At 36.9% G+C, this 24513-nt stretch overlaps 1 protein-coding gene across 1 annotated transcript in view; it reads left to right on the plus strand.

The window, feature by feature from the left end:
- Positions 1-24513, plus strand: part of Pcsk1 (proprotein convertase subtilisin/kexin type 1) — a 42703-nt gene that overhangs the window by 13277 nt on the left and 4913 nt on the right. Inside the window, exons 6-13 of the mRNA XM_076927008.1 lie at positions 3710-3798; positions 6795-6967; positions 8305-8517; positions 10960-11060; positions 19556-19789; positions 20407-20564; positions 21587-21720; positions 24292-24453. Of these exons, the coding sequence (XP_076783123.1) occupies positions 3710-3798; positions 6795-6967; positions 8305-8517; positions 10960-11060; positions 19556-19789; positions 20407-20564; positions 21587-21720; positions 24292-24453 (1264 nt within the window). The remainder of the gene's footprint in view (positions 1-3709; positions 3799-6794; positions 6968-8304; positions 8518-10959; positions 11061-19555; positions 19790-20406; positions 20565-21586; positions 21721-24291; positions 24454-24513) is intronic.

The following is a 24513-nucleotide window of genomic DNA, read 5'->3' on the forward strand; positions in this document are numbered from 1 at the left end:
AATACAAAGAAATGTAAATAAGTGTTTCCTGAAATGAGTTTGATGATAAGGTCAATGGTAGTGGTGTTGACAATGATGGCCATCAAGGTTTCTCACTTAGCAACTGAGATGGACTGCATTTCATTAAGAAATCAGCATGACAAGAATGGTATTAATTGATATGAGCAGAAGGAGAAACACATTTTAATTTTCATAGCCAATTCAGAATCTGTATTTGAAAATGAAACAATGAGAAGATTTCTTAGAACACTCTTGACTAACAACCAGAAAGGTAGTATCCCAATTGTTTATTAAAGGCTACAATAAAAAGAAATACTTTCTAGCACATTGACAGATATAACATCCCTTAAGATTAGAAAATGAATGGCCCAATTTTGTTAGCCTATTCAGCATAGGAGACTTATTAGTTCCCAATTCTATGAGTATTATCTCCCTAAACTATTCCTATCACTGAGCTTCATCATCACTACATAAGGAACCACATAGCAGCACAGATTGGCATCCCTCTGCCCATCAAAAGAGAAATCACCAAATAATAAATCTTAAAGTGGCAGCAACACTTACTATTAAGTTAGCCTGAATCTGTATTCAGTATTTCAACAATTACAGATTATTTTTCTAGTCAAATAATGAGTATGACAAGAATGTCTTAAGAAAAATAATACTCGTTACCTTTTAAGTTTTTTAATCAGTTTTTAAAATGCCAAGTTACTACCACTATTCTAAGTTAGTGGAAGTCGTTTGTTTGTTTGTTTGTTTGTTTGTTTGAGTAACCAACCACATATTTATTACATTTGAGGCCAGTTCTATGAGATGGAACCCATATGTGACACTGCTAAAGTGGCCATGAGCCCAAAACTAGATAGATTATGAAACTGGGAGAAAATCCAATACTATTGTTTTGCTAAAGGAGCATAACAATAAAATGATCTCTAATGATATATTGCTGTACCCATAATAAATTACTCAGCCCTCATCAGAGGAGCTTCTTGCAGTACATGGGTGCCAATACTGCTTTTGCATATATTGTAGGCAGATTGCTGTTGTGGGTCACAGAATTTGTAGCTCAAAGATATTGATGATTACTTTTCTTTTCAGGTAATGTTCAGAGTACATAACAGCACCATGAATACTCCTCAGTAGATGGGTGAATTTTCTAGTTGACCATCAGTTTCATTCTGTGTTTGATGACATAAATAAGAGGTGTCTTCAGCAATTATAGGGCCTTGCCATCATGTTGTGGAATGTAAGCAACACAAATGACTAAGAAACACTGAGAAAATGTTCAATATCCTTAGTCACCATGAAAATGGCAATTAAAAGTACTTTGAGATCTTATCTTACTCCAGTCAGAATGACCTAAGATAAATTAATCAAATGACAACATATATTTATGAAAATATAGGAGATAGGATGCACTTACTCATTGCTGGTGAAGGAGCAAACTGTTACAGCCACTATGGAAATTAGTGTGGATGTTTCCCCAAAAGCTGAAAATAGATTTATCTCAAGGTCAATCTGTATCACTCTTAGGCATATACCCACGACCTCTACATCTTCCTACTACTGCACCAGAGTTAGTTACTTGTCTATCCATGTTTACTGTTGCTTTCTTAATAATAACCAGAAATTAGAAATAGCCTAGATGTTCATCAACTGGTGAATGGATAATGACATTGTGTTACATTTACAAAATGGAATATTATTCAACTATTAAGAAAATTTAAAATTTGAAATTTTCAGATAAATGGATGAAGCTAGAAACAATCATCTCAGGCTAATCTAGACCCCTAGAGAAAAAAATGCTGCATGTTTTCTGTTATCTGTGGATACTAGCCTTTAAGCTTTCAATATATGTACTTCAATCCAAATAACCACAAAAGTTAGGGACCTAATTATAGACCAGCAGGGAGGGGCAGATATTCCAGGGAAGGGGAAATAGAGTACCATGATATAAAAAGATAAAGGGGAAACTAGAATAGGATTCAATAAGAAGAGGGTGAGGGAGATGAGTAAAGTAGGGAATATATCAAGGGACATTAAACACTAAAGTCCTTATGAAAAACCATATGGAAATCTATTACTGTACATGATTTCTTAAGTATATACTCTATGAAACAAATTTAAGTAGAGTTACCATATAATAGGGGAGAGACTAACTCAACTAGACATCTTATGCTAACAAGTAAAACCTCCAGTGACAAGCATAGGTTGAATCTTGTTGAGTTTGAACTGACATTATTGAACTGACACAATAATATAAGTTCTGAGTTTGACCTTTGGCCAAAGGGTCTCAACATGGACTATTATGAGATATCTTTTAAATGTTCTGATTTGTACACATTCTCTAGAACATTTCAGGACAGCTTCATTGCATTTGAGATAATCCTAACTCGAAGGTAAAATGTAAAATGGGGGTTTAAAAATCAGCAGCAGATGTTATAAGACCTTGTAATCTGTGTAGTGTGTTCCCACATACCATCTACTGTTAGTGCTGCTTGCCCACTTAACTTCATTACCCATGGGGTCCTGAGTGGCAACAAGATACACCTGACTTACTTGTTCCCTCCTGTTTAAGGAGTACAAAGAAGGGCAGTATTTTCTTCCCCCAAATCAGCATCAGTACTTGAAAGCTGATTGAGGAGATGTGTGGGATCTCAGAGAAAAGAGTAAGCAGAACTGTCTTTGTTGGCTCAGTAACTTCAGGAATTTTATATTCTGCACTGGGAAGAATTACTCTATAGCCAGTGCAGTACTTTCTAGAGGTAGCTGGCTAGTGTTGCTATTAAAAGAAACTCTTATTTTTTTTTTTCATTTTAGCTTATCGGTCAGTGGCTCCTGTAAGTCACTAGCAGCTTTTGTACTTCATCCAGATGTTTCTGCAATGGATTCACCTCAGCATTATCATCAGCTATGAGACTTCTTGAGTCAGTCTGGTAGAAAATAAAGATAATGATTTCCTCCAGAATTTTAGAACTGGTGCTTCGCTGCTAGAAATTAGGGTGTTCAAGAGTGGACAAATCCCACCACATACCCTGAAATCATCAATTCCTTTCTTTGGCTGATTGGAAAGCAGCCTTGTTTAGGCCTCAGGCAGGTTAGGAGAATGTCTCATTTCTCAGATAGTCAGTAGTGTCCCCAGAAAATCACATATTCTTCTCAGTAACAGGAAGACATTGACCATTATAGTATGATGCATGCATGGTAAGGAGAACAGAGAAGAACTGATAAGAGGACCCTAGTCTGCTTAGTAGGACTGATTGACAACCACTAAATTCAAGTCAATTCTGAGAACGGAAAGTAAGGAACAATTTTATCGCCAGTATGAAAGGATCAAAGACATATTAGTGACACTGTCCTTAGGTGTTGACATAACCTCAATAATGTCAGAAGTTACATTGGCTCAGTGGCTATAGTGGCTAGGCTCTTAATATATGTTCTAAGTGCTTTGCATAAACAACTCACATGATCTTCCAACAATCCTTTGAGGATAAGTTATTGATCCAAGACCACACCATCGGTTACTGGCAGAGCTAGAATGTGAACTCACATGTTTTGACCCCACTAGCTATAGCCTTCATCTTTACATATTTCATTTAACTTCAATAAGAAGAACACAAGGAAGAAAGCTGATAAAGAGTTAATTTCATGACTTTATGTAAAAATACAATATTCCTGTTTTATAAATTTTTACTCCTTTAATCTTTAGACACGGAACAAGATGTGCAGGAGAAATTGCCATGCAAGCAAATAATCACAAGTGTGGGGTTGGAGTTGCATACAATTCCAAAGTTGGAGGTAAGGCAGTCTTTTACTGTAATTTGGCACTTTAATTAGAGGCTTGTGTTCCCTGCTATAAAATGGGGGGGTGGGGGAAAGAGAGACTGCCTTCAACCAAGGAGAAAATGAGTTTCTTACAAAATTTGCTGCACAACTTGAGTGTGACTTGCAAGTAAATCAGTGGACCTGAATTCCTTAAAGATGGATGGCTGAATATAGCCTAGACATCATTGCAGGAAGAATAATGGGATAGTGAATGGCACTTGAATGAAATCTAATATTCTCTGTGCTCTACTTTAGAAGGGATAGCTATTAAGCTCTTGCTAAGAAGGAACAGACTAATTTAGGCAGATTGTCCCTGCTTCTCATTTTATGTATATTCTTTGCTTATAAGCAAATGATTTTTAAAACATGTTCTTGTTATATGAAGTAGGCAATGCTACCTTAAATGCCAAAAAAGGAGAATCATTAGCTGCTTTGCTCAGTATAGAGTAGAGGACATTTTAATTAAAAAAAAAAAAAGCCATTTATGTAAATTAGAAGTGACAAAGGGGGGATTAATTAGAATAAGCAGAGGTTACCACATCCTGGCTCAAAGTAGAAGAAAAAGGGAGGTCAGTAGAAAGAAAAGAGAGGGGAGGTCAGTAGAAAGAAAAGAGAGGAGTCCACCACCATAATGAATTCCTGGGCAGGAGCTCTGGCTTCACTTGTGTAAAAGGAGCTGCTTCCAAATAGAACTGAGACAAGTGGGGGTGGGAGGATGAACACCACTTCACTCTATGACCACCCTTCTTCCCCGGGCAGCATTTAACAGACAACACAGGGAAGGCAAGAGAGCCTACTGGCAGAATTCATGTTCCAATGGAGACCAGTGGCTGATCTGTTAGGATGTAGTAAGAAAGCCAAAAACTGTCTCCTTCATTACACGCTCTACCTTGGGCTTTCACAACTGTGTAGTAACTGTTGAACTTAATTTGGTTTTAAAACAAAGAAAACATTTGTATAGCATGTCATTACAATAAAATCACATTAATCTCTACATGGCTACAATTTAAACTCGGCCATGGGTTTCTTTTACAAAAACAAATAAATACGCGTTGTGACTTGGGTATGTGGGCATTTTTCACCAATGGAGGACACTCAGATTTTCAAACGTCACTTCTGATTTCTTCTTTGCTTGTTTGATACTTCAAAATGCTGTTCTAATTTGAAGAAATCAATGCAGGTACAAATGTAATCAACTCAAAAAAAAATTCACTTTTTAAGTACCTGTAAACCAAACAGCTATGGATTGTAAAGAAATGATCTGATCTTCGTGTTTTGGAGAAGAATTGAAATCAGGTTCTTAAGGTAACCAATAACAGGCCTTGGCAACATCAAACTAAAATATAAAACTTCTGATCCTAAACCTATTATGCTAATATGCTAATATGCTAAGCCTATTATGTTCCAGCCTTTGGTAGTCCAGTTCCCATTTGAAGAACAATTTAATGTATTAGATATCCACTGTACACCAATCAGATATTATAAATATTTGTTTGGTACAGTACATTATAGAACATGTCCCTGCAGTAGGTAATGTAGTTTTGGGTACCTTATTTGTGGTGTTCAAATCCTGGCTTCCTGTTTTCAAGCTGTGTGGTCTTAAACAAGCTCTCAGGCATCAGTCTGTCCACCTATAAAATATGAGAATGACAGCGCCAATCTGATATTGTAGTTATAAAAAGATGAGTTTTTGTGTGTAATATGTATGGAATAATGACTACATATAATTAAAGTGTGCTGTTATCATCACTTCCATTTTATAGTCAATGTAAATGAGGCTTGGAGGGGTGAAATAGTTTCTTCAGTGTCAATACAGTTATAAAAAATGAGAGCTGAAATGTTTTTCTTCCAAACACACTTCAAAGAATTTTGTTACTGTTATTTTTGTTGTTTTCAAACAGGGTCTGTAACCCAGGCTGTCTTTGAACTCACTGTGTAGCCAAAGAATGATTTTAGATTCTGGATCCCTGCTTCCCTCATCGTTCAGCTGCTGAAATTGTAGATACTACCTCATTTAGCAAAGCAATTCTCAAAAAACTACATGACTTCCTTTGATCATGTAAATTATGTATTCACCCCCCTCTGCTTCCTGGTAAATAATAGTGTGAAAACATAAGGCTAGACAGTCCACTGGATTATTAACCCAATGCCTGGAGTAGCCAGGTATCTGTCTGTCTTGTTCAAATTGCTTTTCCCTTCTTGGCTCTTAGATTCATGAATCTGATGATGTTGGTGTTGGAAAGCACAGAGAGCTCTTTCCTGATGAAAAACAATCTTATTCAGCAGGAAAAATCTGTCGCAATGATCTCATCCTTGAGATTATTTAGAAGAAAAGAAAGCATGTTCCTTGAAAATATTTCTCGGCAAGCATGTAAAAGAACGATTTCTAATCAGGGTTCTTCTATAACAGGTTGAGCCACAGCCATCATGACACAGTCAGGAGCAGGTGTATTGATAGGGGTTTTACTTTTTGGGTTTTATTTTTCCTTCGAAGAGCTCTCTGTTATCTGTCACTTTGTTTGGATGCTAGAAAGGAGACACTTTTAATGTTACACAACCACTGTAACATTATAGTGTTACAGTCTATAATTACAATATTACAGAAGTTCCGGCATTTTTTCTGGTGGTATGATGCCATTTACCTTGGATCTCAGTATCACTGGCAACAGCTTTTAAGCATGAACAACAGTAAGAAATCACAGCTGCTTTTTAGTACATAATATTAGCTCTAAAGTTCAGGCAAGAAAATGCACGGAGACAGGATTTTGTCCCTTGGGTGCTATTAGGAACAACCTCACAAGTGTTGAACATCTAGTGACTACTTTGTGTATTTTGTTGTTGTTTTGTTTTGTTTTGTTGTTTCAGAAAGTCCCTTAATACTGTGATTGCTAAGAGTATTTTATTTTTCTCTGTGGACACACTAACATTCCTGTTACATTCTTGTTGTGTTGCTTCTTTGTTTTCCTTAGGCATAAGAATGCTGGATGGCATTGTAACTGATGCCATTGAGGCTAGTTCAATTGGATTCAACCCTGGCCATGTGGATATTTACAGTGCAAGCTGGGGCCCTAATGATGATGGGAAAACTGTGGAGGGGCCTGGTAGACTAGCCCAGAAGGCATTTGAATATGGTGTCAAACAGGTGAGATGCTTAACACAGACTCACATGAAACAGTGAAGAGGGGAGAACACTTGGGTTATAGGAAAAGATATGATAAACTTTGTAGAAAAGCCTTTCACAACTTTAAATGCACTTAAACAACTAAAGCATTCTTCAGAGAGACAGATGTACAAAATTAAGAACATTTCCATATGTGGATCCAACACAATGTAATGATTCATTACTTTTAGAATATTTATATTTAATATATTTCTTGAGGCTAGGGAGTCAAAATGTCCTGGTTGCTTATCATGAAAATTTGAGTTTGAGCCTCAGCATCTTAGTATAAAACCAGGAATGATGGTGCTTACATTTCCAGAGCTGAGGCAGTGGAAACAGACAAAGATCCCTGAAGTTCTCTGGCTAGCCAGTCTTTGATGAGAGACTTTGTCTCAAATAAACCAGACAGATATTTTTTTTTAAATACTAAGTGGATAGTGCCTTAAGAATGACAGTCAATGCTGACCTCAAGACTCCACACATATACATACACACCAGCACACATATATATGTATCTGAACATACATACACACATGTGTACACACACATGCACACATGGAAACATGCAGATGCACCTGTATACACACACACACAGCTTTTGGACATATTTCTCATTTTTCTTCAGAGTTTTTTAGTAGGTAATCTACCACCCAGCCTTCTTCCAATTGCTGTTCATTCTTGAATGTAGCAACACCTTGCCCTCTACATTACTTGAGTACCTGGATCTTTTCACCTCTCATATGTTGCTCTTTCCCTTGAGCTAACTACATTGTTGGACAGGTTCTAAGACCTTGAATTACGCAGGATAAGACAAAAGTAGATGCTTTGGAGAGCACCAATTGAAATATCACAGAAAGAGTGGCCTTGACGAGTTCCATTCAAACCAAGAGTCTTTTTTTTTATAATGCAGCTGCAATCCAGATCTGAATAATGCCTGATTTTGTCATTCTATCAGTCAGCCAGACAATTCAAGCAGAAACAGAGGAAGTTCAAAGATTCAAGTCTAGTGACATAATGAAGAGTGAAAAAATAATTCATGTGCTAAAGGCTGGATTATGAATCTAGGAATAAAGAAGAGAGAAAAAGTCTAGCTCAACCCCACTGCAAAGAGGGCCCTGAAAACAGGAGGCAGGCAGGGATACTCCGCTTATGGTCTGTGATATACAATCTGACAGCCCTTGAAACCCTGAAATTAAAGACAGATTCCAAAGGATTGTCTCTGAGAATATTGTGCATATATTTTCTGACAGTTTTGGAGGGCTTGCTGGTAACTGCAATTGATGATGATAGATTGTTATACATGCTCTCTTTTCTTTCAGGGGAGACAAGGGAAAGGCTCCATTTTTGTCTGGGCTTCAGGGAATGGGGGTCGTCAGGGAGATAATTGTGACTGTGATGGCTACACAGACAGCATTTACACCATCTCTATCAGCAGTGCCTCCCAGCAAGGCCTGTCACCCTGGTATGCAGAGAAGTGTTCCTCCACGCTGGCCACCTCCTACAGCAGTGGTGATTTCAAAGACCAGCGAATAGTAGGTGGCTTTGTTTCTGTGTCTCTGCTGAAGTAGAGAAGAGCAAGGCATACTTTCAGAATGATCCTGTTCCCTGACCTTTGCAAGAATCGATTTATTTCAACTTGATATATCAGTTGGGGAGGTTCCTGCTTACTCTCTTGAAAGACTGGCATATATTGGAAAGTTTCTCTCAGAGATATCGGCACTTCTGCCAAGATGATCTTCCCTGTCATTTTTTAACTCAACTCTGAGAAGCCACGAAACCTGTCATTGCATTCAGCAAACACTCCAAATGCCTTTTCTGCTTGTCTGATGCCTTCCTGGAAACAGCCTGGAAAATTTCAGGGTCATAGGGCTTCAATGCCCTGTGCTTACTGATCCTCTAATAACAGGGATGTAGTCTGACTCTACTATTAGCAACTGATAAGACTATACCAGTAATATCTCCTAAGAACAGATAACCTACATGAAAAAATAAGTCTCAATTTTGCCTGGGGTGAAGTCAGCCTCTGGGGAAAGCAGCTGAAGGAGTTATATCGTTAGATCTCCTCCAGCCCACACCTGCCTGTGCCTTCACTTCCATGAGTCATGAACAATTATTGGATTTCCCTTCAAGGACATAATGAAGAACTGTTTGGAGGCTTTGAGAATGGAAAAGAATACTTTCAAATTTTAAAGCCTCAAATTTAACTAGGTTGATTCTATGTAGATCCTAATTTCAATAAAATAGAAGGTTGTGACCCAGTTAATAATTACCAAGCGTTTGGGGTTGCTAGTAGCCCCAGTAGATTATGGTAGGATGTTATACATTTTGTTCTTTGTGGGAGAGGAAAGGTTTCATCATTGTCTGGTCTTCTGGGAATCGGGGTTCTGGAAGATATGCATCATTCTAACTAACAACCCTAAAACCTAAGCAGCACCAATGTGTGGTTTGCACAGTATCAGGGTTATAGCTCCTTCTGTACTTACTTTAGGCAGCAGAGCTGTGTAGTCTCCACTGGAAGGTGCCAGCCTTCCTCTCATGTCAAATGTTCAGTTACTTGAATACACAGACTGTGACATTCTAGTCAAGGATTCTTTGTATAGGCAAACTTTATAGCTTTAGAAAGAGACACAGCAGACACCTCGACATTGGTGTCAGAGCCCCTGGCTGTTTCTATTCCTGTGGCATCCAGAGCTGACTTCAGAAAATGGTCTGTTAAGCATTTTAATATTGTTACTGCATAGACTTCGTCATCATCTGGAACCCCCTTGCACTAAGTCAGGGAGGAGATTTTTCACCTTTGTAGAAATTCATCCTTAGGTAAAGCAGTCGTGGCAGAGACAGCTGATGGATTCTATTTGAGTCGGTTGCAACGACATGCTTTTCTTACATAAGCCTTTTCCTCATTGCTAGGGACTTATTTATGTCAACAGATATAAAGGGCAGCTTGATTTGTGCAATGCTCTGAGAAGCAAAGCCACCATAACGTGAGAAATCCAAGGACACGAAGTGAGAAACCAAAGGTGGTGATGATAGAACATTTTTTTTTTTTAACACCTCCCGTCTACACATTGAAATCTCCAGCTAAAGCGGAAGCACCGAAGCCTGGGTGGGTGTCTGGTTAAGAATCTTTGGCCCTGCTGTTTATTCAGCCAGCAGATTGACTGGAAGTTTTTGTGGTATTTCTGCATATTTGTTATCTGTACATGGTCTATCTCCATAGCCTCTTTATTATCCTAAAGCTAGTCTACACAGTTCCTTGCATGCAATACTATTCACAAATACTTTCACAAGGCAGGCTCTCACTCATGTCTAGAATGAATCAGGAAATATAAGTCCCATTCTGCTAATGTGACTGTGAGTCACATCGAACACACAGTAGTTTTATAATCTGAACCCAGAACTAAATGTGGGTTAATTTTTTAACCTGACCAATCTTATCTAAGAACAGAAGACACAAACTTGTAGCTTTCCAATGAAGTCAACAGTTAATTCAAAATCTGTTTTAAGTAAGTTTTTTCAAATATCTCTAATCAAGATGTCATTATATTCCTCTATTACAGAGGCAGACAGATGTCAATCTGAAGGCCAAAGGGAATGCAGTTTGAGTTAGAATTTCTAAATATGCTCAACCATGCACAATGAACCTGATTATTAATGGGCTGGTATGATTCACAGTGACTTAGAAACAGATCCTTTTTTTATAGATACATTTCATTTGGGAATCTCAGAAGAGAAAATATTCATAGTGGGAGTACTTCATCCCCAGAAAAGGCAACTTGATTCCAGAATTATAGAGAAGTTGCACATAGAGGAGAGCTAACAAAAATATCAGCAGATGGCAAATATCTGCTTGTTGGTGCTTGAGAAAAAGAAGTGGAAAATTGAATCTTGTGCTTCCAGGTCATAGCAGATGCAGACTTCAGTCTGGCTACCCCTACCATGCTCTTCATGTCTCTACCTTTGTCTCCTTTCAGACAAGTGCTGACCTGCACAATGACTGCACGGAGACTCACACAGGCACCTCAGCTTCAGCACCTCTGGCTGCTGGTATCTTCGCTCTAGCCTTGGAAGCAAAGTAAGGCCCAAAAATCTGGTCAGATTGACTGAGACAGCTTCTCATGTTGTTGGCTGAACATGTAATTATAGGAGAATTTTGAACAACTTCAAAAATAACAACAAAGCAACAAAATCCAGATAAATCCTGCCACTCTGAAATTATTATTATTGATGCCTCAATGTAGATTTATGAAACATACATCTCACTGCACATTATTTTTTAATGGATATTTTTCTTTATGTACATTTCAAAGGTTATCCCCTTTCCCTGTTTCCCCCAACACACACACTATTTTCTAATATTTTCTAATATATTAGAAATATTGTCTCACATCTCAGTCAATACTCCTTGGCTTTCCAAATTCATGTTCTTCTCTAGTCCTATTCCTGGGCACCAAACCAGCCCCATCAGCCAGAATTCTGTCTAAATCATTTCCTTGGAGTGATTCTGAGAACAAATGTGCTTTCTTCAGAAAATAAAACTTCATTCTGGAGCTAATATAACTAGATAAGACATGATAATCAAAAACAGGACTTTTATCTTTTCACAGAATTTTAAATTACAAATACAAATTTTGGAAAAGTCACCCAATCATGTCATTTATAAATATTGACATCCCTTATGTGTTCCTCGGGATGAACACTCAGAATTGAGAGCTCTGAGCCAAAGGGATGGTGTGTTTTAATGATTCTGATGCATATGGACAAGTTGTTTTCTTGAAGGCCACATCATGTTATGTTCTCCTCAGGAGGATATGTGTGAAAGCTCCAGTTTCTAAAATAAGTACTAACACTGTTTACCTTTTCAGTGTTTGCTGTGTGAAGGAAATGGCATCCCATTAATACTGGGGCTCATTATTGATGAAGCTCAGAATTTACATCCTTTGGCAAGTTGCCCTGTGATACAGCTTCTTTATGGCCCTGTTTTTGTTTTATAATCTTGGCTTCAAAGATCCATTAATGCCTTATCAGTTTGACATTTACATTCAGTTTTACTCACAGGTAACTTTAGTGAAATGAAGCTAATAAGTATATAGCAATGTTTGCCACTCTGTTTCTCTAGAGCCTCTTTCTTTAACAGTCTCCCAAACCAGTATTAGATTAAAATTTGTGGGGTTTTTGGGGTTTGTTTTTTGGTTTTTATTTTGTTTTTTGCTTGTTTGTTTTTTTCTGTAGCCCCTTTACTATGCTTAAGTTTTAAGTACCTCTGGCCTTTATTTTATTATATGATGTAAAAATGGATTTAGCAACATTTTTACATCATAATTGTTGTTCAACATTCTAACACTTAACACAGAAGAAAAAAAAAAAAAAAAAGCCCATGTACTCCACACCTGCTTCCACGGCTCACTTTTCTTTATTCCTGTATTCTGATGTTTGGTGACAAAAGGCTAACCCAGCTAGAAGACAGCATAAGGCCACCCATATATAAGGTAGACTAGACTCACTGAAACAGAACAGAACAGAACAGAACAGAACAGAACAGAACAGAACAGAACAGAACATGTTGTCCTTTGTGCCACATGGAAAAATCTGAAGACGCTGAATCTTTGTCTGGTAAAGCTTTAAGATTCCCAGGGTACCCTGAAGAGATAAAGGTAGAATTTCTGAGTATCAGTAATGAGACCCAGCATAACCCCTGTCTAGGCTCTTACCTAGTGTCTACCTATTGAGAAGAACTAGAAAGATGTTTGAGTAAGTTGGTCTTCCCCCCACCCCCTTCTTAATATCTGTCAGATTTGTATAAACATAGAAAACCAGACCAAGGCCATTTTTATTTTGATGACCAGATACATCAAAGCTATTCACTAAGATGAGTACTTATAATGTTAATATTATCTAAGAACTGAAATTTTAATTTTTATTTATATTTATATATATTCATGTGTACCTTCTTTATGTTCACTACATGACTGCAATGGCTCCCAGGGCCAGAAGAGGGCATCAAATCCCCTGGAACTGAAGTTATAGGCAAATATGAGCTGCCTGATCAGGGTGCTGGCAATCAAATGCACATATTCTTCCTGAGCAACAAGTGTCTAAACCCATAGAGCCATCTCTCTAACCCCAGAACTGACATAAAGTCTGAACCATTGTACCTTCATGGGAGGGACATTATCTAAGAATGACATAGCCTAATTAATCTTGTTTGTCTTCATGGGCTTTATTTAAGTAAAGAGCACGATTGCTATAGAATACATGCCTAATTTCCAAGTAGTCTGTGAATTTCTTTGCTCCTAAATGCATACTTGCTTAAGGGAGTACTTAAGAAATATTTCGAGGGACTTGCTTGTGGGTTCCAGAAGACTCTTATGGGCCGGGCAGTGGTGGCACACGCCTTTAATCCCAGCACTTGGGAGGCAGAGGCAGGTGGATTTCTGAAGTCAAGGCCAGCCTGGTCTACAAAGTGAGTTCCAGGACAGCCAGGGCTACGCAGAGAAACCCTGTCTCGAAAAACAACAACAACAACAAAAAAAAAACAAAACAAACAAAAAAACAAACAAACAAAAGACTCTCATGATTTAAAACATTGATAATTTGTTGTTGCATGTAGTTTTATGCTACTTGCCTTAGCTCTGGGAAGTGGCCATGCTGATAGCCCCCTTCCAGTTTCCCTTGAATCCACAGATAAAGACAGACACATAGTTGTTCATTTTCATCTTGCCTTCTCAGCACAATTGCTGGGTGCTACTATCTTCCACTTGGAAAACGTGCCCTTATCATTACTCTTAGCTTCAATCCTCCCTCCTACCCTAAGTTTAGTCAATTAGTTGAACCTAGTCCCTGCTAAACATCTCTGACCACCTGCCTATAGGAGCAGCCATAGCTCACTGCTCCTCTTGAGACCTCACATAGTAGCCTGGTTCTCCTCTCTCCAAGACAGTGTGAACTCTCCTTTCTTCTTCCTTGAGTCCCCCCTTTCTTCCAGAGACTAAGAAGTTCCACCTGTACCTTTTGCCCAGCAATTGGCCTATGGCTTTTTTTTTTTTTTTTTTTTTTTTACTGGACAGATCAAGAACCAATTGGGGAATAGGACCTCAACATCAGAACTACCCTTACAGTTTGTGAACCTTCGGGTGTAGAGTAAAGAATTTAATCTCCACCATGTTGATTCTAATTTTCAGTACAATGAACTTGATCTGTCTAAAGATTTATATCCATCCTGAAAAAGTATATAGCAAATATTGAGATGTTTGTTCTCAATTGGATGGCTTTCTGCACCCTATTCAAAATGGTCTATACCAAGATTATATATCAGGACATCTGAATGCTAGAATTTCTAAATAGGAGCCCAAGCCACACTGAAGACTGAATCATTCACTAATCTTCACCTAAGGAACAACTACAGAGACTGAAAGACTTTTGACTAAACTTGTCAAGAATGACATTCAGTCAGTGCTTATCAGGTTCTACTGTAAGCTAGACAGTGTGCTAAATGTTCACATGTAACATTAGTTCTAATCCTTATGACAGGTTTATTATATTGAAGTGGTAGTTACATTGCATTTTATAAATAAAGAAACTAGGGGTAGAGGGGTCAAAAAGTATGACCAGTATCTCTCTCTCTCTCTCTCTCTCTCTCTCTCTCTCTCTCTCTCTCTCACACACACACACACACACACACACACACAATATAAATTCAGGTCTGTATGCCCTGAAATGGTGCTACTCTGTGCAGCCTCCACAGCTCTGATAGGGAGAAGGATGTTGAACAAAAGCCAATCAATCGTTTCATCAAACAGTCTCTCAGCCAGAGACTGAGGCTGATATAAAGAACATCTAAGGCTGCACTCATATATTCTTTACTATACTTCTAAGACAGGGTGGTAGGAAACTGAATGAACAAAGAGAAGGAGAATGAGTAGTTCTGGCTAAAACATCTACAAAATAACACTTTCCTTCCTTAGCCAGTTACTCTTGAATACAGTAAAGCTCCAGGGTAGGTGATTTTCCATGTACATTCCCAAATCCTATTTCTAAAGACTCAGATTCTGAAGTATCTGCCCTAAAAGCCAGGTTTTAAGCAGGCATCCAATGCTAGGAGTACTTTAATAAATTACTCTTAAAAACTTAAAAAATTTCATTGCTTAACAATGAAATTCCTTAAATATTTCCTACGACTTCATATAACTGTGATTATGAGACTGTCCAATGGGGTACCATATAGGAAAACTCTGGAGAAAGAAATTCTCTGCCTAAATGCCAGTGGCACCATAATTAGTGTACATTAAGAATATCTAAGGAAGCTTGCAGATGATCATCTCTCTCTTCAGAGGCAAGATCAGAAAAATTGGGGTAGTTTGTAATAAGAAAAAATTTTCAAGTGAACCATTGGATACAATCACACCTTTGCAGATATGCAACAAGTAGATGAACCTTAAATTTTCTAATAAATAATAATACAGCCCAAGTAAACTATCAGTGTTGTACAAAGTCCTCAGGGGAACAACCCCCTACAAAATTCTTAAAACAATTTTTTTTTTGGAAAGTTCAAGTCAGAAACTGTTCAACATCTAAATTCAAATATAGTTAGAGACTAAACCACTTAGACTCCAAGATTTTTCACTATATAATTTTGTACCCAGACTTTTTTATATGCATCTTTTCTAGTTAAAGAATGCTTAATTTCAATGTTAAGTTCTTGTAGTTCTTATTTTCAACAACATATTTCTGGTTAGAAACACAATGAAGTCTTGATATTTTAAATTAGTGAAGATGCTACTGTGTACTAATTAATAAAGGAAGGCTGTCCAGAATTAGTCCTATTGTTAGCAGCTCCTTTTCATTTATAACATGTAAGCACTCAGCTGAAGAATAATTGTTAAGAATTAAGACTTAATTTTTTTAATTGCTTAACAATGAAATTCCTTAAATATTTCCTAAATATTATATATAAATTTGAAAACACATAAAGGACTACAATTATATGTGAAACAAATGCTCTATCATAGGAATGTAAACAATGTATACTTTGAATGTGATCACCAAACCATCCTTCATTATATCCCTTACTCTCTGTTCTCATCTCCCTTTACACATAACTGCAAACACTGATCAAACCAAACAAGAAATTTGTCCATTGACCATAGGCCACCTTGATAGGAGGCTTTTACTTTAAGATACTTTATTTTGAAGACCAGAATGAAGCAGGCATTTTAATAATATGCTTTAAGGACAGAAGTTTGTATCTTGAGAATATAACCATTTCTGCCCAACTGGCTAATGATTCCTGAATATGTGATGGTCACAAAAACAAACAGAAGACAATAGGTACAAAGAGGTATTTCTAATGTTAAACTGACAGAAGATCTGAGTAGTAAAGCATTCTGGAAATTGTCACATTCAATCTTCTCATATAGCAGATGAGACAACTCAGGCCCCAGAGAAAAAAAAGTAGTCATACTGAAGTCAAACCATTTATTGGAGCATAATACTATATAATGTGTTTTCTATTGCTCCTTCTTTGATACCATGATTCAAAGTGTCTTATAATTGGCTTAACTGCTCTTATGCTTATAATCTTCCTACCAATTTCTATTATTTTGGGTGCAATAAAAACTGGATAGATAGACTTTTAAAAACATAAATAATCTTGACCTATTTCTATTGGCAAAGTTAGATATAGGTCGGAAATCATTATTTATAAATATAGTGAGTGATTATGATGCATGCAACCTGAGATCAACTGGGAGTCACTAGACTAGATTCTTCTTCAAGCCTCTATCAGTCATGCTGGTGTTTAACAGTATACCTGGCAAAAACTCAGGCCAGCATAGTGACAGTAAGTGGAATTGCCAGGTGTTGTTGGAGTAATGCATTACATAAACAAGTCAAAAAATAAAACATTAAGCCTTTAATGGTTTTAATGTTTGTTTGTTTTTTTAATTCCTGCAGTCGTGGGCCAGTATAGGAATGAGTTTGTATCATTTCTGGGAGAGCCCAAACAATAGGTCCCAGCAGTTTTATGAACCTTGGAGTTAGATGTACTGGGAGCTTGATAATGAATAAAATTAGAAAAGTGCTTTCAGGCTTTCTACCTGCTTATTCCATAGAAAATCTTGTCAGAAGTACCTGAAGAAGACTTCTGAACAAGGTCTCCAACAGAGAAACTTGGGAGTAAAAGTACTTGCTTTCAGAGGATAGGAATGTACATATGGAAAGTGTGGGAGGGGAAAAGGGGCTGAAGACTTGACTGCAGCTAATGGCTCTGTGCCAGAGCTGGTTCAAACACAGGATTCCCTATAAGTATCATCAATGCAAGCCTTTGTGGAGATGCCTGAAAGGTCACACACAGGTCTTTAACAAGTGCCCAGGGCATGGATTAACCGATACATTATTGGCTCTTGGAAGAAGGTACCAAATTGAGCTAGATTTCCATGATTCTTCAGCCTCATGGCAAGGAAGAAACTTTGAAAAACATGCAATGTTTATTAAATAATGCTTGGTTTGACTAGAGGAAAATAATGCAGATCACAAAAAAAAAGCAATAAAAAGCTTAAGGTGTTTTTTGTTTGTTATTAATTTAATGATTTATTTATACAAATTAGTAGATAACAAATTTACTTTATCTGTTATTAATCTAATGACTAATAACAGTAAACTTCAAAATTATATCAGAATATTTAACTTAGGCACCTTTGATCATTCATCAGCATTATTTACATATACCCTTCCTAAATATAACCTGTTCAGTCTGTATAATGGCATTGGACATATGTCTTAAGGCTGATGATTTACTATTACATAATTGGTGTACTCTTTCCTGGGAAGCACTATTTCTCCCACTTTCAATATTCATTAATTGCCTGAGTTCTTCATATAGGACTGAAGCCTTTTGAATTTTTTTTAGTCCACTTTGACATGTCTATTATCCTTGTCCAGCTCATGTTTAAATAGTCATATTGGTGAGACTTTATGGGTGTAGTTTAGACAATATTTATATTATATTCATTTAGAAGGCATTTGTGTGTGTGCACATGTATGTGCCACAGATGATACACATGTAGATGTCAGAAGATACTTTGTAAGAGTCAATTCTCTCCTTCTACCAAACAGATGCTGTGAATAGCAGTTAGATCATCAGGTTTGATGTAAGGTGCCCCTACTTGCTGGACATTTATCTATACTTTTGTATAATCTTGTGCCTGGCATAATTTTGTATGTTTGCTAAGCATCAGAGAATGAGATAAGTTTTCACTCCTTGTAGCTAAATTCTAGCTTGAGAAACAAGACACACACACACACACACACACACACACACACATTCTCTGTTATTTAATAATGTGGAGAAAAGAGAATCGTCAAAGCAGGATGTGAGTTCAGAAGCATGTTGGTGAAAACTGGTCCAGACCATTTTCTGGATCAAAAATCCAGTACAATTCCCAAGGCCCAAACAGTACAGTTCAAACTTTCAAACTCACGTGGTGATATTCAGCATCTTCAGACTATGGTTTAGTTCTCTGCATTGTCTCCTTCTGCTCTAGCACATACATTATAAACTAGCCCCAGCTGGTCTTCCACACCATGCTTCTGCTGTCCTGGTTGCTATGTACTCCCTTTTAGAAGTTCTACTAACCCTTCAAAATTCACCTCATATACATCTTTCCAGTAAAGACTTTCAGACTTTCATAAGTTATAAATGCAACATTCAGCATACATAGTTATATAGAACTGCACTGTCAGTTTCTTAAGAACCAGAAAAAAACTCCTTGACTATTCTAATAATGTTTAGCATAGTGTTCTTCAAGAGCAATCCCATGAAACCAAGAATTTTTTGAGAGTTTTTGTCTATTGTCATTCCTCAATATCTGCCAATGATCAGGTCCAGAACCTGGATGCTTAGGTCTCTTATGGGAAATGATATAGTAATTTACAAATTTCTTAAAATGCCTAATGCAGTGTAAATTCCGTTACACTGCACTGTTTAAGGAATGATAACAAGAAAAAGTATATACATACCAGTACAGATGCAAATTTTTCTTTTCAAGTATTTTTGATCTATGGTTAAATACTAAGTATGTGAAACCTAAAGCTATGGAGTTCTGACTACATTTTTTAAAAAGAGATAAAATGTGTTGAGTAGGTTGTAAACTCTTGTCTTTTACATCTGATACTTCCTATGATAAAAACAAGCTTCAATGAAGTTTCATAATGCTGAAATGTGCTAAAGTGTTCTACGAACAGAACTAGAGACACAAAGGAAGTGTTATTATGTTTAAAAAACCAGCTTTAGATAAATGTAAATAATTAGAGTCAGGGACAAAATTTCACACTTCAACAGTGCTGAAGCTGGATTTTACTGATAGTAAAAGTTTACCTTATGTACTATAGGTGAAAGATTTTAATAATGTATTGTGAGCTCTAAATAAAAGAGTATAACATTAAGCAATAGGGTATATATTATAAAAGTGCACATAATAATACCTAAAAAGGAGATACTTATTTTTAGCACTTGATTTTTCAAGAATATTTTATTTTGTTCCTAAAAGATACTTTGGGTCACTTTCCCTCTAGCCCAAATCTTACCTGGCGAGATATGCAGCATCTGGTTGTCTGGACCTCTGAGTATGACCCATTGGCCAATAACCCAGGTTGGAAAAAGAATGGGGCAGGCTTGATGGTGAACAGCCGATTTGGCTTTGGCTTGCTAAATGCCAAAGCTCTGGTGGATTTGGCCGATCCTAGGACCTGGAGGAATGTGCCTGAGAAGAAAGAGTGTGTTGTAAAAGACAATAACTTTGAGCCTAGGTAAGTATCTCCCAGAATTTTAAACCACTTTATGCCCAAAGCACTACTAGATTAAGGTATTGTCACCCAAGTTTTTCTCAATACTTGTTCTTCTGAAATAAATAAGGAAAGAGTTTGACAGTGTGAATTTAGGATGAATTTTCTTCTAAGTAAGGCTCTTTATGAATTACCTCTGGCTCATCATAGATGGTCTTGGAAGCAGAATCTGCTATGACTATTATATAGTTTTTATCAAGGCAACCATAATGATAATAAAAACCCACTCCCACAAACCCCAGAACCTGAAAAGCCTAGGAACATGCCTCAGAAAGGCCTTATACACAAAATTAATTTTTTCATGAGAATCTTATCAATATTTTTGTCATAGACCACTTTTGTTGAATTGAAGACAAAGCTGTCTGAATTTTTTATAGACAATAGCATCATACTTATATATTTGTGGTTTTATCAATTTCTTATACATTAAATTCATCTATAGGTAATTATGAATTAAACTCTACTGATAATAATCTTTTCTGATTATCTGGCCAAGGTATCCATATGCAACTGTCACAAACAAACCAATGGATAGCAGGAGAGATACGTTTTCTTTAATTCTGCTTCTTTAATGTATGTAGAGCCCTGAAAGCTAATGGAGAAGTGATTGTTGAAATCCCAACAAGAGCTTGTGAAGGACAAGAAAATGCTATCAAGTCTCTGGAACACGTACAATTTGAAGCAACAATTGAATATTCTCGTAGAGGAGACCTGCATGTCACACTCACTTCTGCTGCTGGTAAACTTCAGCAACCACTCAATGATCATAGAACTAACTCTCCTCAAAGGCATTAACATATATTAAAACATGGTGTTTTTGTTGATGGTAGATTTCTTCCTGTTCATTTCCACTGGTTTTTGGATAGACAACGGGATCTTTGCTTCAATGATGTTAATCAATAGGCTTTTCTAAAATCACCTATTTTCAACCTTGTTAATTTCCCAAGATAAAAGACTTCTCTTAGGTGACAGTTAGTTTAAAAAAAAATTTTGAGTAATTCTCAAAACTTATAGATATGTCTGCAACACTGAAGAAATTAATAGAGAAGTTAGCAATTGTGATTCATAAAGTTGAGAACAGTGATTAAATCTTCACAGCCATATGAATAAGTATATATGATAATATAAATTTTGACATTTTGCTGAGAGAGTTCTAGTTAAGATGAGTTAAGGACTATTGAGCCATAAACTACAACACAACCAGAAGATGCCCTAACATACTTAAGTATGTTAATGGGTCAGTAAGATAAAAACAGATAAAGGCACCTGCTGTTAAGCTTAATGGCGTGAGTTCCTTCTCCAGGACCAAGTGATAGAAGCAGATAACTGACTCCCACAAGTTATCCTGTTAATTCCACATATGTGTCATGGGACACACATGTGCATGCAATGAGTGTGTGAGCATATACAAATGAATAAATAAAAATATAGTAAAAAAAATCTTCCTACAAAATCATTTAGTGTTTCAGTGGAGTAATTTCAGTTTCTATACATAATAGACAAGGAGAGATGAGCTGTCTAACTCTATGATCTCTTTCTAGCAAATGAAATCTTGAAGTTTTAGAGTAGGCTCTATTGACTTCAGAATTATACTTTCTAGATGCCCTGGAGTTTTTATGAAATACTATGGAGATTTCCACCCCCTCCCATTGATAGATTTAATCTCACCTTTCATTCCCAGCTATTAGATGCTAGAGTGAATCCAATGACAAGACTGTCATATTAAGATAGCACTAATTTATATTTGCTGTATGAAAATAGGAACCAGCACCATACTGTTGGCTGAAAGGGAAAAGGATACATCCCCCAATGGCTTTAAGAATTGGGACTTCATGTCTGTTCATACATGGGGAGAGAATCCTGTCGGCACCTGGACATTGAAAATTACAGACATGGTAAGCATGAATAAAGAGACAAAAACAAAACAAAACAAAGATCACTTTTCAAACACTTGCAAGTACTTTAAATTGTGTCAATTCCCTAATTTCTTTCTCAGCCTGCTTATCGTTTAAGTAGAGGAAGGCTACTGATTTGTTTGAGTTAATTTTATATCCAGGCACTTTGCTGAAGTTGTTTATCAGGGTTAGGAGTTCTCTGATGGAAGTTTTGGGGTCACTTAAGTATACTATCATATCATTTGCAAATAGTGTTACTTTGACTTCTTGCTTTCCAATTTGCATTCCCTTGAACTCCTTTTGTTGTGCAATTGCTCTGGTTAGAACTTTGAGTACTATATTAAATAGGTAAGGTGAGAGTGTGCAGCCTTGTCTAGTCCCCGATCTTAGTGGGATTGCTTCAAGTGTCTCTCTATTTAGTTTGATGTTGACTACTGGCTTGCTGTATATTGCTTTTACTGTGTTTAGATATGGGCCTTGGATTCCTTATCTTTCCAAGACTTTTAGCATGAGGGATGTTGAATTTTGTCAAATGCTTTCTCAACATCTAGTGAGATGATCATGTGGTTTTTGTTCCTTATATGGTTGATTATGTTGATGGGTTTCCATATATTGAGCCATTCCTACATCCTATAAGGCCTGTAATCCTTGGACATAATTATACATATTCGCAGACAGGGAGATGTAAGGCTAGCTTTGCTGGAGTCACAAGAAAGCATCCTTACTACTACTCTGCTCTTTTTATTGAGTAGTATAATAGCTTCCTGTTTCAAGTTAAGCAAGACATCTTTAAAATCTTTTTTTCTAACTTTAAAATCTCTCTCTCTCTCTCTCTCTCTCTCTCTCTCTCTCTCTCTCTCTCTCTCTCTCTCTCTCTCATACACACACACACACACACACACACACCAAAACAAACAACAATAACAACAACAAAACCACACTACAGTTTTTTTAATTTCTAGAGCTCAATGATACTCAAAAATATTAGAATTGTAAAGTATCCTAGACTTTGGAAAATAGGGACACTCACCTGGTAAAGCCAGTATAAACACTCTAAGACTGGAAAGGTTTGAAATCTGAAATCCTTCTGATCCCCAGCATTTCAGACGCTGGATCTGTTATAATATTCTCCGGCATGCTTTAAAGGACAATGCCACAAAGATTAAGTGGCAGGACTGTGTCTGACATGAAGCCAAGTAGCTCAACTCTTTGTGCACCATTCCCTTGCTTCTCTGAGGTTGGAATGTACATGGGTGGTGTTCTATCTCTAAGTTCTGAAAGAAAAGTGTAAGGACCATCAGTGCAGGATCTGACTGCCTTGATAATTTTGTTGTTGGTTTTTTTTTTTTTTTTCTAGACATGGTTTCTCTGTATAAGCCATGCCTGTCCTGGAACTCATTCTGTAGACCAGGCTAGACTTAAACTCAAGGAATCTGTCTGCCTCTACCTCCAGATTGCTGGTATTAAAGGCATGCACCACTACTACCTAGCTGCCTAAATAATTTCTTAAAAATAAGTCAGTTTAAATTTCTAAAGATAGAAATTAATGTAAATTACATATTTTCTACCTTTTGTCAGAGAATAACTTTCCCTTCAGATAATTGAAATAGGGCTGGCAAGATGACTTAATGGGCAAGAACACTTGCTTTCAAGCTGAGCCTGACTTGACTTTGATCCCTAGACACCACATGGTCAATGGAGAGAACCAACTCACACAAGTTGTGTCTGATCTTCACACTTGTGTGTTTCACAATGTACGTGCTCACACATACACTTGAAACTAATTTTAATTATACCTTATAAAAATGAAGACTGAAGCAATTCTTGTTATAAAAAGAAAGTAGTATTATTACTTATTAGTGCTATTCTTGAACTTTCCTCAGATCTTAAAAAAAATCAATATTGCATGTGGGTGGTTGTTCTGCCCGTATGTATGTATGAATGTATGTATGTATGTATATATGTATGTATGCATACCACTTGTGCTGGTACCCAATGAGTCCAGAAAAAGATATTCGATCCTCTGGAAGTGAAGTTACAGAGGGTTTTGACAGCTGGGAATTAAACCTGGGTCCTCTGAAAAAGCAACCATCACTCTTAACCACTGAGCCACGTCTCCAGCAGCCCATCTTCAATTCTTTAGCTCAATTTCAGCTGAAAGAATCTAAATAATTCTACTTGCCACGACAAAGCCACTTCATATCAAATCTACACATTTGACTCCATCTCTTTAGAACTTTGACTTATAGATGTTTAAGAGACAATCAGCTATTCAAGAACAGAATCAATGTGACAAAGTAAATTTACACAAAGAACTCAGCTTTTTAAAACTATATTCTTGGCTGTGAGGCAATAAGTCAGTTTTTTAAACTGTTTGGCTTATATAGTATTGGATTTTATTAAAAGAGTAGATCTATCCAGCCTTTTCTTTTAAAATAAGTCTTTGAGAATAGAATACACAATACCTTAAAATTAAATTTTAACTATGAGTTTCTTTTGGCAATTTGAATAAATTTGTTTTATAGTTGAAACACAAATCAAAATAAATACATGTATGCTTGTTTTAACCAGTCTGGAAGAATGCAAAATGAAGGAAGGATTGTGAACTGGAAGTTGATTTTGCATGGGACATCTTCTCAGCCAGAGCACATGAAGCAGCCTCGTGTGTACACGTCCTACAATACTGTCCAGAATGACAGAAGAGGAGTGGAAAAGATGGTGAATGTTGTGGAGGTCTGTGTACCATGTTCTCTTTTAGGCACTAGTGGGTAATAAGTGAGGAGAGATGCATAT

The sequence above is a fragment of the Arvicanthis niloticus genome, chromosome 29, assembly GCF_011762505.2.
Source record: "Arvicanthis niloticus isolate mArvNil1 chromosome 29, mArvNil1.pat.X, whole genome shotgun sequence".
Classification (NCBI taxonomy): domain Eukaryota; kingdom Metazoa; phylum Chordata; class Mammalia; order Rodentia; family Muridae; genus Arvicanthis; species Arvicanthis niloticus.